General features: G+C 38.8%; 2 protein-coding genes across 2 annotated transcripts in view; both read left to right on the top strand.

Annotated features, from left to right (window-relative positions):
- Appl (amyloid-beta-like protein) overlaps window positions 1-9517 on the top strand; it is a 118202-nt gene extending 108685 nt beyond the window's left edge. The window contains exons 5-11 of the mRNA XM_022083019.2: window positions 1317-1693; window positions 2176-2430; window positions 2663-2853; window positions 3209-3369; window positions 3890-4158; window positions 4546-4692; window positions 5542-9517. Coding sequence (XP_021938711.2) covers window positions 1317-1693; window positions 2176-2430; window positions 2663-2853; window positions 3209-3369; window positions 3890-4158; window positions 4546-4692; window positions 5542-5652 — 1511 coding nt within the window. The 3' untranslated portion in view covers window positions 5653-9517. The remainder of the gene's footprint in view (window positions 1-1316; window positions 1694-2175; window positions 2431-2662; window positions 2854-3208; window positions 3370-3889; window positions 4159-4545; window positions 4693-5541) is intronic.
- Window positions 9518-10299: 782 nt separating this feature from the next.
- The window catches only part of Akt (AKT serine/threonine protein kinase), a 34894-nt gene continuing 28289 nt past the window's right edge, over window positions 10300-16904 (top strand). Inside the window, exon 1 of the mRNA XM_022083025.2 lies at window positions 10300-10546. The gene's annotated coding sequence lies outside the window, so the exon portion shown is untranslated. The remainder of the gene's footprint in view (window positions 10547-16904) is intronic.

Below are 16904 nucleotides of genomic sequence, written 5' to 3' on the forward strand. Positions count from 1 at the left end.
TATACTTTTACAGCTACAAAAATACTGGTCTCGCTCTTGCTTAAGAAGAAACAGCTGTTGGTATTAAGCATTGTGTACCAAAATTAGACAGACACATTTTAGAAAGATATCCATGTCTCAGACTCCATAAATACTCTCATTCCGAGAGCGGAAATGTTGGACTTATATGCCCCTCGCTGTCTGGCTCTTTTGTTGACACAGAACTGAATTTTTGCACAACCAGTCACGCCTCGAATCTGCTTGTTGGAGCGAGTACGTTTGCCCTGGAGATGTCAGCAGCTCTCGATTGTTAGGAGGAATATCAATCTAGCATGCGACGTCTCCGCCAGGTGTTCGCATCTCAAAGTGACGCGGTAATTAAGTGCGTTTTAAACCTTTGCCCGAATGTGACGTTCAATAAATCCACAAACCCTGAATATGATGTCCCTGTCAAATAAATGCATGCAGAGACCAGAAAGGAAAGTTATTTTATTGAACGTGACTTCGCAGGTTCCAAGGCACAAACCCTGCGGGAAGTTAATCTTTCTGCAGATTTATACACGAACTTAAGACAAAAATGCAAGTTTTAGATAAATTATAGGGAGTTTTGATTATCGGCTTGTCGACACCGATTATCCTGCCAGAGTTCGTTCGTAGTTTTCCACAGTTTTCCAGGAGAATATCGGGGTATTACCTTAAAATTGACCACGATTGCTCGCTTTCATATCGTTTTCGGTTCATTACTCATTAATTCTATAACTGTACGCTTTGTATTCGAGCTGCTGCTTCCTGTAAATTAGAATAGGTATCGGGCAGTTGAAATATCGGGGATTTTTAGAATTGAACGATATCGGTCCCTTTCCTGTGCGAGGTGTTCGGTTTCCCGTACGTGGTTACGTTCCTGGATGTCGCGTGCCGACCGGAAACAGGACGCGAGGTTCGCGATGGAATGCACCAGCGATCTCTCACATCAGATCTCAGTCTTAGGGATCTCACGAGACATGCGTACGTGTCAAGGTCAGAACTGTGCTCGGAAAAAGGAATTATTTCCAGTCGCCCTTCCTGCAGCGTTTGTTAACCAGGCAGGGTCGTCTCTGTTCCCCTCTTTGTCCTGTCTGGCTCTGGGCCCCTCAGGCTCTGTCCATTTTACCCTCAAGGAAAGTGGCCAGAGTTTGAAGCTGATTGTTTAACTCCATCCACTTTGGAGTTAGGTGAAGAATGCATGGAGTTTTATCTCCATTCCTCCATATGTTTTTATGATGTGTTTAGGTGCAGGGACTGTTTTACCTTGACTCTTGCCAAATGTTTATCACTTACTTGAACATATCTTGTTGCAGACAACATGAAGCCGAAGAAACCAATTGACTTGACAGCATACAAGGGAAAGGAGCAAGAGGTTTTTGATGAGGAAGTGGTTACAGATGAGGAGGAAGAGGAGGATGATGAAGAGGATAATGAGACAGAGGATGGTGTTGAGGAGGAGGAGGAGGACTATGTCGAAGAAGATGCGAGTAGCAGCACGGCCGGCACCCTGCCTACCCCAAGCCCCACTCCTTCGCCTGCTCGTCACCTCCAGCCCGCCTCTCCTGCCCCTGTAACACAGGTTCCCACTCCTGATCCGTACTTCACGCACTTTGACCCCCGGCTCGAGCACCAGGCATATAAAGATGCACAGCAGCGACTTGAGGAGATGCATCGAGAGAAGGTCACCAAGGTAACACAGTAACTAAATGACTGACTCCTTGGAGTAGAGTCCTTGTTGGGATAACCCAAAGATTCATTATTGTGTCCAAAAGTTCCTGTCATCGGCCTCTGTCTGAAGCTACGTGAATTTATTCTACAATCTCCCATCTGTTTTCTCAAAGATCCATTCTGACGGTATATCTCATCTGTGTCTAGGTCTTCCAAGTGGTCTCTTCCTTTCACATTTTCCACTTACTCGCTATGAATTTGTTATCTTTCCCATGTTCCTATCCTTAATGACTTAATCTCCTTAGCAGTATTTGGTGAAGCTCCTAATTTTGCAGTTTTCCCCTCACTCCTGTTACTTCCTTCTTCATAGGTCCAAATGACTTTAGTACAAGGCTCAGAACTTGGTTTATTACTTTTAACTCTTAATCTCAAATTGCTATGTCATATTTCCCATAGTAGGAAATCTGTGTCTGGATTCTTTGATTTCTGATGATTATTTTACAGGTAATGAAAGACTGGTCAGATCTGGAAGAGCGTTATCAGGACATGAGAACAAATGACCCTAAAGGAGCAGATGAGTTCAAGAAACGCATGACGCAGAGATTCCAGAAGACGGTGCAAGCACTGGAGGAGGAGGGTGATGCAGAAAAGCATCAGCTGGTGGCCATGCATCAGCAGCGAGTCATGGCGCACATAAATGAGCGCAAGAAGGAAGCTATGGGTTGCTACACTCAAGCACTCAATGACAGCCCACCAAATGTGAGCGCTGTTTCTTATTGTCTATCACAGGCAAATTATCTTACTCATTGATTGCACTTCCTCATCACATTACGGTCTAAATATGCATTATGGTAACACTTTACATAGTAGACAAGTATTCTCTTATTTTATAAGCGCATTTTAAGTAAATAAAATCAAGTAATATTTTATATTTTAAGAAATCTTTTCAGTTTATGTAAAACACTCATTTACTCTGGTCTTTGTCCCTCAGACTCACAGGGTACAAAAGTGTCTGCAGAAACTACTACGAGCATTACACAAGGATCGCCATCACACCATCTCGCACTACCGCCATCTGCTGACCTCCAGCTTTGAACAGGCGGAGCGTGAGAAGACTCTTACATTGGAGCACCTCACTGACATTGACAAGATGGTGAATCAGTCATTACAGATGCTAGACAGGTAATATTATCAATGTGGTTGTTGATTGTAGTGCGCATGTACTGTAAATTCAGTGACGAAATGTTTATGGTATACAGAGAAACCCCCCAATGAAGGTTTAACTTGAACACCCCCCCCCCCCTCCCCAGTTGTAAATTCATGCTTTCTACTCATCAGTTGCTAAAAATTAAGTTCGTACATCATCTAATTGCATATCTTGAACTCCTGCTTAACTGCTTTCTTTAATACATTTTCACTCCGAAGTTTATCTTGTTTAACCAGGTTCTACACAGAGAGAATCCATGTCCTCAGTGCAGCGTTTTTATGGAGACAGTGAAGTGTAGCCTGTGTTTGGTGAATCCTATTTGTGTTGCAGGTTCCCAGATCTTAGATCAAAGATCGGTCAACTGATGGAGGACTATATTCAGGCTCTTCGCAGCAAGGATGAGACACCAGGATCTCTGCTTGCCATGACCCGGGATGCTGAGGCGGCCATCTTAGAAAAGTACCGCGCGGATGTGGCAGCTAAGCAAGAAGGTTAGGCAGGGTCCTAAAAATCTGTTACGCAGTATCATAATAATAATAATAATAATAATCCGTGGCGTAACAGCCCTCTGAGAGCCAAAGCCGACTAGCTGGCTGCTGGCCTCACGTTCACATGCCTAAGCAGAGGTGAACGATCATCCAACCAGATATAGGGTGACGTGTGGTCAGCACGACGAACCCCCAGCCATTGCTAGCTTTCCTGACCGGATTACGCTACCCATTGTAGCTCCCCAATTTCCTCACGATGCTGGGTTGGCACCGGTCCAATACACCGGTCGAAAATCTCATGAGAAATTTCTTTCCCCGAGACTCGAACCAGTGCGCGTTACATATCATTGGTCTGAAGCATGATGCCTCAGACCGCGCGGCTACGGCGCGAGACTACGCAGTATCATACACACCCATAATTGTAATAATTATCCCATTAATAGAAAGACTGTTGCAACGCCAACAACGCATGCATAAATTTTCTGACAGAAATATTGAAAGAAACGCTTCCCTGTGTGTTCAGAGAAGGAGCGCCAACGTGAGTTGGAGAGACAGCGTAAGGAGCAACGTAAGAAGGAACGTGTAGAGCTGCGCGAAGAAAAGCATCACGTAGATGCTAAGCTGAGCGGTCATGATAAGTTTGACCCAGAGACCATGGAAGATGAACACGTGGATGAGTCGGTCAACACCGTGTCACCTCCGTCACTTGCCCCAGGGGCAGCACAGCCACACACGGTGGACGTTGCCCTTGTTGCCCATGCGCAAGCCAATGACGTTAGCCATGGTGAAGCGGTGAGTCATCGCATCTCTATGTATGAATTGAATGTTAAACCTTTCAGCTGTTATAAACTTCTTTTTAAAGCTTTGAATTCTAAGTTCATGAACCCCCGTCTCATTCATCTGTAAGCTCATAGTTGAGTCCGCTGTTAATGGAAGATTATAGAGGAATACTTTTGAAATTATCTGCAGTAGAAACCTTCTCGTTGTTGGTTTTGAAAATGATCTCAGGGTAAATTTTGTAAGAATAATCAGCATGGAATGGAAGGAAGCTGTTGGAATAACATTACATGATCCTTTATAACTCGTAAATTCTTATCTGTCTTGAATATGTTTTATAAAACCATTTACTACGCATTTAATATATTAAAATATGAACTGATGCTTTGTTTGTCCTCTCAGACATACTCGGTTCGCCGTGAGGTATATCACCGGGAAAGTAAGAGCATCTATTTCACGCTTGCTTTCGCCGGAATTGCTTTGATGGCTGCTGTGATCGTTGGTGTTGCTGTACTCAGGAGGAGGAGCGCACGATCACCTCAGAATCAGGTCCAAAAATAAACAAAATAAGTGAAATACAGTTATTACAAATAAGAAGGTAGCACAAATGTAACAAAATATAACCTGATTCCAGATAATAAACTTTAGAGTAGATGTTAATTGGGTTACAAACATAATTAATGCATATTGTTCAACAGTATACCTTTGTTGCAGCGATGAATCTTCAGATTGTGTATTGTCAGTAAGTAAGTAAGTGGCTGTTATTTAATGGTAAAGATAATGCCAGACTTTCTGTGATTTGAGGTGAATTTGTCAGTTGTGTTGGGTTATGATGTCGTATAATAAGAGAAGCGTTGTAACAACCCACAAGATTACGACCTTGAGGACAATAATTGGCAATACTAAACTTTCATTTTACTATAATTGCTCTTGTGGCTAGACTCATATCACTTGAAATTAATTACTGACCCACACTTCGTATTGCTGTATCCTGTAAAAAAAAATATTTTGGAAATCTGATAGTTTCTTGAATATTGATTCTGTGGTTAGAAGTATTTTGGAACTCTATAATATTCTAAAATAATGGTATTGCAGTTATTGTAGTCAGTGTGTTTGTTTTCTCTATGTAAATAATATGGTTTATGTCCCGTAATTGTACACTCCCTTTGGTACGGTGTTGGAATGAAAAAGTATTTTAGGAGGATTTTTGGTTCACACAGTGGCATGCATGTAGATGGCAGTCTTCTGGTTGTGGTGCCCTGACAATGGAGACAGCAAGTACATCTGAAAATGTCAGTAAACTTCTACCAGACTACATGGCACTAAAACCAAGAAGACTGCTATCTTCAAAAGGTATTTTAGTGAAATTTGTTGACATTTGATAATAATGTGTTGCAGGGGTTTGTGGAGGTGGACCAGGCAGCCACCCCTGAAGAGCGGCATGTGGCCAACATGCAGATCAATGGCTATGAGAATCCAACCTACAAATACTTTGAAGTGAAGGAGTAATTGGCAAATTTTGAATACCATTCCTTCCACAATTTAGCAGCTAGCCATGCCATCTAGGAGTTGATAGTAAGATTAAGATCGGTCATACATAAAACTCATTAAAAAAATATGTTAGTGACTGTCGTTTATATTGTCATTTGTTTTGTATCCGAATGTTAAAAAACTCCGTCTGTCAGTTGGTGGCTCCCTCTTTAGTTTATATATGAGTACATTGTGCTTTAACATTAATCATATATTGATAATATGGCTGCAACCATTTCAAATATACAGTGTGTCCACAAAGTCCCTTCGGGGTTTTGAAAAATTGTGGCGCGCACACAAATTGAGCTGGCCACATGCGATTTACAGTGAAACTCTGGAAGTTTTTTACTGACCTCAGTAGATCTCGATGTTGGGCTCCCTTGGTAGCACGGAGAACGTCCAGACAATATTCGAGCTCTTGCCATGTTCTGCAGAGCACGTCCGCTGGCATAGCTGAGATCGCATTCCTGATACGGGTCTTCAGGTCATCAAGTCCGTTACCTGGTGTTCGGAACACATTGCTCTTAACATAACCCCACAAGAAAAAATCCAGTGGTGTTATGTCTGGTGAACGTGGAAGCCAAGGCATTGCATTGGACCGTCTCTGCCAATCCATCTTCCTGGAAATGTCCTGTCTAGGTACGCGCGTACCTGCAGACCCCAATGAGGTGGAGCACCATCTTGTTGCAGAATGATGTGTGGCTGTAAGTGCTCAATTTGTAGTACTGCGTACAGTTCCAGCAGGTCCAGGTAGGTGTTCATGTTTCCAGGAATATGGATCGGCAGAGACCATCCAATGCCTTGGCCTCCACGTTCACCAGACATAACACCACTGGATTTTTTCCTGTGGTGTTATGTCAAGAGCAATGTGTTCCGAACACCAGTTAACAGACTTGATGACCTGAAGACCCGTATCAGGAATGCGATCGCGGCTATTCCAGCAGACATGCTCTGCAGAACAGGGCAAGAGCTCGAATATCGTCTGGACGTTCTCCGTGCTACCAAGGGAGCCCACATCGAGGTCTACTGAGGTCAGTAAAAAACTTCCAGAGTTTCACTGTAAATCGCATGTGGCCAGCTCAATTTGTGTGCGCGCCACAATTTTTCAAAACCCCGAAGGGACTTTGTGGACACACTGTACTGATGTAGCTAATGGTTGAGTTGGTAACAGTCAGCAAGTCTCTTGCATTACTGTAGTGAGTGTTTAATTTGGCTGCACCAGCCATTCTTATTGTACAGTGTATAAACAAGCAGAATGCTTTCAGCAGTCAGGTAACAGTTGAAATTTGTCTTCATGAAAGAGTTTTCAAAACAATGGAGAAGAGCAAAAGATCTTCGTAGGTAGAAATAATCTCTCTCTTTTTATCATTCCAGAACTTTTATTAATAATTTTCACCATTCATGATTGCTTTATTATTTTTACACTGCATTCTTAATAATACAAAATAAATGTATGTAAAATAATATTCGAAAGGGCTTATTTTGGAGATGAATTTTGATAGGCATTGTGGCAATACAGGATGAAGCTCCCTCCAGCCATAGTATTTTAATTTTTCTAATTGTATTACTGTTAGTATATAAATAGTGTGGTGTGTGGTCGGGTGCAAGTTGTATATCTTGAAAATGGCTTTTTTGTACAAAACTTAGGTTATTTCTAGAGGCTTCATTAAGCACAAGTATTTAGTTCAATGTCCCAGCAACACTCTTATTACATATTTTGATGGTAGCTAAAAAAATCATAGGCATTGTATATGATGTATCCATTTTATTTCTTCCTTTACCTTAATAGAAATGTATTTCATGTTTCAAAATTCCCCAAAAAAAGTTTGTAAAACTTGGGTTCAGTGTATCATATCGCATTTTTTTAAATATGGAAAATAAAAAAGAAGTTGCTCCATTACCTATTGTAAAAATGATACTCACACTGTCAAGTCTTTACAATAATGTAACCTATAAGAGTCTGCATGTTTTATTTTAAAGTTTAATAATTATTCATGGTGTGTGAAAAAAAAAAAGTAGAAGTCTATAAAAGTGGGCATTTTTCTAGAAGTGAAGCTTGCTGTATCATGCAAATTTTGCACTGGATATCACCTACAGGGCAGAAACTTATATCAAACAGAAGTGTCTTGTAATCTGTGTTTTATGTAGTCCAGTTTTTGATGGCTTTGTAAAACGAAATGAAGCTGAAACCAGAATATATGTATGTAAGCAGTGGGTGGCGAACTACCAAGCGAGTAAAGAGTTCGCACCTATGCTGCTCCACAGAAGCAGAACAGACAACTAATTACTTATAAAATCTTATGAAAACTTGTAGGGATTGTGACATTGGTAATTTAAAGCATTTATTATACTTAGGTGTTAACTATGCCATGAGTATGCAGGAAATAAATATAAATTTCAAATTTTAAAATGTAAGTGGTTGTGTAATATATAAATTTAAATTTGAACTCAGTTTATGAATAGGAATTTCTTTCTGCTACATCTTTTAGAAGCCTAATTCTTTTGCACTGTTGACTTAACTGTTGTGCCATATTTCACGTGTAGAGTCACCGCGTTCTTGAAAATAATGTCTCCGCACTAATCTGTTGTTGTAAATACTCCAGAGGGGAACAGACAATACTCGTGCTTTCAATATATAAACAAGCTTTGGAGTTATGACATATCTGTACATGTTCTGCTTGGTGCTTATGGAGTAATGGTATAAGTGTGAATGAAACTTTTGTCTGTCTCATTTTGTTTACAAAATGAGCAAAGTTCGCTAGCCACTAAGCATTATACTCTCATGACATTTCTTGTACTCCTTGTTGTTAATTTCCAGAGTAGTACGAGTTTGAGGACATTAATTCATAATGAGAGCAGAGGAGGAAAGATTCGCTAGGGGAATATGTTGAACTGAAGAGTTTCTACCGGTCATGTTTCTTATCATCTGCTTTGCTGTGTATCGTTCATTACACGTGTGCTCTTCGGTGCTTGTATTCTCAGAAACAGATTGTAGTAACAATACAATACAACATTCTGTAACTGGAATGCAAATGAAAATTTTATGTCATATCATTTTAGAAAATTCAGATACTTGAATATAACATAAATAGGAGACAGAATTAAGAAAATGGTTTATTTGCAGAAAACATTGGATTTGATGTTGTGCATGAATGCAGCCTAAATAACAGAATTTAGACGTTTGTAGGATTGAACTGAATTATGCAAGTCATAATTATCCACTATGTGTATCAAAAACACTGATTATACTTTGGTTGAATTGAAAATGAACATGTTCATAACAATATGTTATTTGAAGTGGTTAGAACCAAGAAGTTTCTGAATATCATTATTTACATGAAGCACTGCCAAATTTATAATTAACAAAAAAATTCAAATGATCACAGCCCGGGTGGAACTTGTTATCTGTGTTACTGTGTCATTAGTCACATATTTTCCTGTGATCAGCAGCTCTGTCCCTCAGACAACCTCTTAATGCAGTTTTTATCCCCTCTCCTCTAAAGTGAACTACTGCTTCTAGTGACAGAGAAGCCCTATGGAGGTCACCCCAGAAAGTTAATCCCTCTGCCAAGTGGATAAACACTTTACTTGTGTATTTGTTTTTCTCATGCAAGTCTTTGCAGTATGCAGTTTTTACAATGGCCACAGAATGACATGGAGAGGAAGAAGGAGGTGTGGCTTAGCGGCTTCTCTGTCCCCTGGCAGTGGTACCAACGTTGCATAGGTTGGCAGTTGTCCATGCACTCTGGTGACACTAATTGGTGTAGTGCGTACAAATATGTGTCTGCTTTGTATTCCGTGGCCATTGTAATTTTAATTAATAATAAATACTTAATTTAACGTATTCTTATGTGTCCCATGAATAGTACCACTTGGCATCTTCCTGCCATTCTTTCAGAATATATTCTCTTGTATGGTTACTTACTTTAACTTAGCACATATGTTGAAGGGGCAAAGTGTGCAGTATCTTCCCAGTTCTTCTGATCTTGTATGATATAATGCCATTCACAACCCAAACCATTCTCTCTCCTCCATCAAGACTTCTTGTCCATGTATTGTTAACCTGAATACTAGATGAAGGTCAGTGGTTAACTTACCATTCTGGCTACTTTGCCTTGGGGAAATAGCTCCTGGTGCCTATTGTAATGGTAGGAGACAGAGTAAAATGCAGAAAAATCCTTGCTCCTACTGGGAATCAAATAATAGTCATTGTGCCCTTTGCAGGTCATCACCTAATGACTTATCTCAGGTGGAATTTTGCTAAGAATATTTATTTTTATAATGTGAAGCACTTACTCCCTGTTTAGGAAATCAAAACAATTGTTTTAGTATCATGTCTTGATGTACCCCATGGAATCCAATGAGTGTTGTTGAACATAGGTATCATTTGGTTGGGAATGCAGTTTTCTGATTTCTGAATGGGGCTTACAAAGTATCTTCCCTCAAAGTTAACATGATAAATTGCCAGTACCAATTTATTTTTATTTATGTAAGTTGTTTGAATTGTTTCTTGTCTGAGAAATTTTTGAAAAATCAGAACTTGGACACCCTTCAATTTCTCTTTATGTTGGAGCCCCTGGTTTGGGGAATTATAGCTTACACGTATTGGTGTGCCTGTGTCTCAGTTTTCGTTATAACGTCGGCGAGCAGATGGCAGTGTAATCTCATTTCCGGTGGGAATTGAGAATGAAAGAGAATGACGTCAAGATGGTTAGAAGGTGATACAATGGTGTTGAAATGTATGATTATTTATGGTATTTCAGCAGTGACTTTGAAGGGAAAACCGTGACGATATAATGAAAATGTTTTTGAACTTACAAGGTTGTGGTGTGGCTTGTTAATTGACATCGGAACTTTCCAGTAAATTACTAAGGTGAGTAGAAAGTAAACACGCTGGTTTGTTATGATTTGCTCCCAATGAATGGACCTATACGTTCATTATAGTAATGTTTGTTACTAGACCACGGTGTGATAGTTTGACGTGGAATTGAGATGTAGGTCATCTGTATTAATAATTAACGTCGATTTAATTGTGTTGTGATGCATAGGTTATGTGTCATATCAGTGTTGACACGTGGTATTGTTTTTAAGGGCGTTTTGTCGCAAATCGGTTTGCCTATGGTCAAGGTCTACCATGAAGTCAGTCTAGGTTATGATGTTGGTATTGGCAAGTCGGAAGTAGTAATTGATATGATCGAGGTAAGTAGGTGAAGGTCAGATACGTGATATTAAAACAATTTATTTGGCATTTGTTCCAGTGTCTTAATAAGTATGCCAGCCAGACGAATATTTAGTTCTCAGTGATTGGAAGGCTCTTTCCTATAAACCATTCTGTTCATTTTACAAGGAGTGCGGAAAACCGTGTGACGTGTGTATATATATATATATATATATATATATATATATATATATATATGCAAGTATTAATTTAGTTACTCATACTTTAGTTTAATTTGAAGCAGAACAGCATTAATACATGTCCCAAGGTCTGCCACATTATTTTGTTTGTTTTTTAATAAGCATGGGTGGTGCAAGTGAATGATTAGCAGAGAACAGCCAGTTGGCTTGTCCTTATCTCTCACTTTGCCCCTTATCTGCAGACACCCTACCATCTTCTGTCAATAACAGCCTGCAAATTATATTCTGACAGGCAGTACAGAAATGGATATTTGTAATGAAACAGTGTTATCTACCTTCATGCAAGTGTCAGTGTTACATGAGAATTGTTTACTACAGTGAATGCTGTTGCAGGATGAAACATAACAATTGTGAATCATAAATCAATGTTAAATGTTATCATTATTGCTAGGGACAGTGCAGCTAAATCAGTTATAGTGAAGGTAAACTTCACTTTAGTAGTGCATCCAATTGTTGCGAAGGTAGTGGACGTCTCTTCAGTAGTGAGTGCGTCACCATTGTGCTTGATGGAAGTTCTGTACATGGTAAATTAAGTTAGCTTGAAAATCTAAATTATTTAATTTGGTTTGCATGTTGGATGAAATAAGAAGTATTTTCTAGAGTTTATAATTTATGTGGAGAATTATAGTTCATAGCATATGAAAATGTATGTAGGTATTAATTTTGACTGAAAAGGTAACATTGTTGTGTATTTTGATTGTGCGTGTTTGCTGTTTATTACAGTCTGCATGTATCGAAAAAAATGTATAACTAGCAAATGAATGCCATAGTGAGGATCTATATTAAACATTGAATATTTATCTGAAAAAAAACTCTGTGTTTATGGAATCCAAAGGTTCATCTCCATATTCAGAAATGTCTGTCTGTCCTCAGTTACTTATTCTGTTCATATCTTCATGCTGAAGGAAGGTATATTTATGTAACTATGTCCAACAATGTTTTTTCTTTAAATTTTATGTCCTCTAAAACAAGGGTTTCTATCAAGAGATGAATTGCTGCTCCTGAAGTAAGTTGTTTTAGAAGACAGCTTTTAAATGCACCCAAAACTTTCTTAACTCAATAATTGTCAGAATTTTGATGACATTAAAAAAGTGTAAAATTTATGACTGAACACCTAGTAGGCCATAAAATTTACATCTTGTAGAAACACCACCATGCTTATGGAAATAAATAATTGCAGTATTTTTCTGGTACTGTATTTCTTAAAGAAATTCCTTCCTTTCGTTTGTAAAACTTGTTTTTAACCGGGATGACATGACGTAAAGGTTCTTTATAAAAGTTAAAATATTCGCAAATTATTGACATTTCTTAATAATTATCCAAAAACCACCCCTTCATTACTCCCTAAGCACGATTTAGATCTGCTGTATTCTGATTTTAATGAGCTGAAGAAAACTTGTTCGGTGGTGATTTATAAATTGTTTAATCATGCTGTATTACCTGTAGATATTATAAAGTGAGGTAAGGGGAGTGTGTAGACATATTTTCTGTGGCACCACTGCAGTTATCATCAGCAGTGTGACATGACGACTTTAACCTCAACCCAGAAGACTACAATCCTAATATTTTTTCATCAATCCATATAATTTCTTGCTTAAATTTCTTATTGATTTTTTTTTCTAACAGTTCTTAGGTATTTTTTACTTTTTAACAGAAATATGATTTCACGTTTGCCCTTTCCTGTGCGTGTGAGGGAAGCCCAGAATTAGGACTACAATATTTTCACTAGAGCCACCTACTGGTGTCACCTTTGAACAACATTTTTTAATTGTCGTCACACGTGTACCAATACTCGGATGACGGTTTTCAGCATTGCGCTGTTTTATCATTTGATCTGTTTTATTCCTTTTACAATTCCTTGGTGGTACTGTATAAAATAATGCAGTCAGTTTATTTGCATTTAAAAGCACGGTGACAGTGTGGATGTCAGTCTGAGAGTTGAAACATGTTTAAAGGTGACGCTGGTAGGTTGATTCAGTGACGATATTGTACATCGATGTAGTAGCAATGTAAAAATAACCTATAAAACATCGGGATGATTTTATCCAGTACAAGATAACTTGTTAGGTTGTGTAAATAATGTAATCATCGTAATGATGTGTGGATCATTGGCATTTCGGTGTTAATTGTAATGCAGGCAGAACAGTACCACTTACGAAGATACTCTTAGACTCGATCTATAAGAATATTTTTTATTATCAGGGTTAACAATTTAATTAAGCCAGCTGTGGTGGGAGTAACAATTGAAAGCCAAATGTTTGTAGCCTTGGCTTACACATTCACAGGTTTATATTCTCGTAGAAGGTTTATTTCGCCTTGTAATTAACACGGTTTCCCTTGTTTTCGAGTTCTGTCATGGCCGATTGCGTACGCAGATATGGCGTAGGGTTAAGGGTGGCTATTTCCATGTTTTAAGCATCGGATTCGTTAGGAAAACGCTCTGAGATGAAGAACTGAAGTATATTTGAATTTTTGTACCAATGTTTGTATATATTCTTTACATCCCAGTAAGTAACTGCATTTCTGGAATCTAGAATTAATTTTGTACTTTTCAGAACTCTGTGATCGTGAAGTTAACGTGTTTTTGGTTTTTAAGCCAGCGTGATCGGGCTGCAACTAATGGTTATTGGACAGTGAATTCTGCAAGGCTTGCAGTTATTTTAAAACTCTTTATGAGTGGAGGCCGCAATGATTGACATGTCAGATGTGTCCTGAACTCTGGGGAGGGGAAAATTGCAGGGGGGAGGGGGGAGAACGGCAAGCAGGTCGTACCAGGCTCTACGCCTTTCGTAGTAGTTGAATATGTACCACTTTGACATCCTGGAGGTAAATTACTAGAAGGAGAATATTATGTAGGCTGAAACTGGGATACATATTTTAATTTAGTCATGTTTGTTCATTGATTTCTTATGTATGTGAAATATTCTTATTTTTAGGGAATCAGTTAAATTACGGGTGTTTCAAAATAGGATCTTTAGGAAAATATTAGGATATATGAAGGACGAAGTAAGTGAGCGGTTTAGGACTCCGAAACTTTAAAACGTATTTGCTATTTTTTGATCATATCTGAGTACTAACACCTTTTATGCAATGAGGAAAACATCGCCAAGCTGTACAGGAATGACATAACAAATTGAGATACTTTTCTGTAGCTGGATGTTCACAATTATGCGTGTGTGCATTTGCAGAAGCTTACTTCTTTGAATGCTGTGTTGTACCCGTGGTGCTTTTTATGACAAAACGTGGATTTTTGGTGGCTGTCAGTTTTCCGGTTAATAGAGTTGGAACATGCAGAATGTGGGGTCTTGAAGCATGAGTACTCTTGTCATTTCTTCGGTGCTCTGAAAGAAGGGGTTCGGTAAACATATTTGGATTGGCTCCCACCCCTCATTCTGAAAAATATTTTCTTTGTAATTTTGCAGGATGTAGATGTGGCTCGTTGATGGTTTTACTTAATTTGGGTTTGATATGCAGAGGGTATATATTTTGGTTCCAGTTGTAGTCACTTTTGTCCCCACTCTTGAGTTTTATTGTCATAATTACCTGCATGTGCCCAGCCTAGTTTCGTGTGCTGCTTAGTTTCGAAAGTGAGAATGTTACATTTCTGGTACAGACTTCGTATTACCTACATTTTGTAGCCGATGTTTAAAATATGAGCTTTTGCCGGTAGTTTTGAAATTTTCAAGAATTTTATTTAGTTGTAAGTTAATATTCCCCATTTATGACAGGATGTGTGCATAAACTGATGACACACTCGATTTCAGATAGGGAATTGTAATGATTTATCATTAACAAACATTTAAATAGCCGAAATACTGTATGTACGAGAGACAGATACGATGTTCGTACTATGATTTAGTTTAACGTATCGTGTGTAAAGAAGGCATAAAAGGATAAGAATCTGTCAGTGGCATAGCCGACCTATCCCCTTCCTTCATTCCTTCCTTTATTTGTATACATCTTGGGTTCTTTATTGACCGTGTTTCGCATGAATGATGAATGATAGGTGATATTTTCAAATACGTTCGCGACCGAACAATTTCAGAACTCTGAATCAAATGGAGTTGGTGTTGCTCTCGTACGATGTCTTGATGTGCTTTAACGGCAGAGGGGTGGCTGGTTCGCCGTAGTTTTCTTCTGCCAAGGACCTTCCCCGGTCCGAGGGCCACATCCGACCTTCGAGTTCAGTCCTTATCAGTCACGAAAAATTAATTTTTGCGGTGTTCTTGCTGTTAAAAGTGACGTAACTTGTTTATTTATGAGAACGAGAACAACTAAGTTGAACTGCGTCATCTTTGTGAACTCCGTGGAGCATAATTATTCTCGAGAAGCTAATAGCACCTCAGCTAATCAAGAAATGCTCCGTCTTTTATGGAATTTGAAAGTTAAGTACCTCGTTCACATGAGCAAGGCGCTTATTTTATTTCCTAAAGATGCGTTTTAATATTTCCTTACGTCAATGTCAAATTACGCGTATTCAATTCGGAAATTTGTCTCTTAGCGAGTATTTTAACTTGGGACTTATATATTAATCCAACCAGGAAGTTAAGTATAAAACGACAAATAGTTGAATTGAATAAAAATTTTCTTGGATATTATCCATCGTCTAGTAAATATAAAACGTAAAACGACGTTTCGGAGATGGGACTCTATCTCCGTCTTCAGGTTCCTACTCAGTTGGGATTACTCTATCTAGTGGGCCCAACTGAGTAGGAACCTGAAGACGGAGATAGAGTCCCATCTCCGAAACGTCGTTTTACGTTTTATATTTATTAGACGATGGATAATATCCAAAAAAAAAATTTATTCAATTGACTCTTCACCATCGTCAAGAAGTTTTAGATTTGATAGACAAATAGTTTGACAAACCGTTCATTCCAGTCCTTTGCAAAACAGTATTTTCTTAAACCTTGCATACCGTGTAATGTATTGAAATATAAAACGTGCATACAAACAAAACTGTTTACACTTTGAAGGACACTAATGCCAAACGCGTTTCGACCTCAAGAGATCACGATCAGTGGTAGAAAACAAGTTAATTCATATAATGCAAATCAAAAAGATTATGGTTTTTAATAGAGCATAAAAGGCGTGTATTTTACAAAAAAAAACATGTTTATGTAACACCTCACGGGAGTTGGTGTAATATATTGAGCACTTCGCTTTTTCGTATGTCCACTGGTATGATTGCCGTTGTTGGTCTACGGTGAGACGCGCTTGAGTCGTCTGTGACTGAGAACTACAACGAATTAACTTGTTTTCTACCACTGATTGTGATCTCTTGAGGTCGAAACGCGTTTGGCATTAGTGTCCTTCAAAGTATAAACAGTTTTGTTTGTATACATGCAGTATATATATATATTTTTTTACTGGTTTAACTACATATACCACCAGCTTTAACAATCAGTAACTTGTGAACACAGTAATTTCTATTATCTGAGCGACCGTAAGCTTCTCAAGAAGTGTCCTGCCCTGTGGAGTCGGTATTGTCAGGACGAGGATGTAGGTAGTAAGCTCCTCTGAAACGTCGGTCAGTATGTACCGCGTTACTCGGTGGTGCATCCCAGAGTTTAAGAGAGGACGTTAGTGGAATCTGCGATTGGATTTCTGCAAAATTGACGCCCGTAACATGGCAGCGAGAGAATCGATGAGAAAGGGCGATTGTGACAGGTTGAGAACTCCAGCTTTATGCAGTTTGAAGCTGAAACAGGCGCCGTCAGTGTTTGACCATCCTCGTCGACAGACTGTTTTCATTTCTCGTTTATTACGATATAATCACACTGTAAACAAGCATTTTTATCATCATGTAGTGA

This window comes from Zootermopsis nevadensis, unplaced genomic scaffold (genome assembly GCF_977971745.1).
Source record: "Zootermopsis nevadensis isolate Lab colony 2312 unplaced genomic scaffold, Znev_1.0 Znev_ptg000022l, whole genome shotgun sequence".
NCBI lineage: Eukaryota > Metazoa > Arthropoda > Insecta > Blattodea > Termopsidae > Zootermopsis > Zootermopsis nevadensis.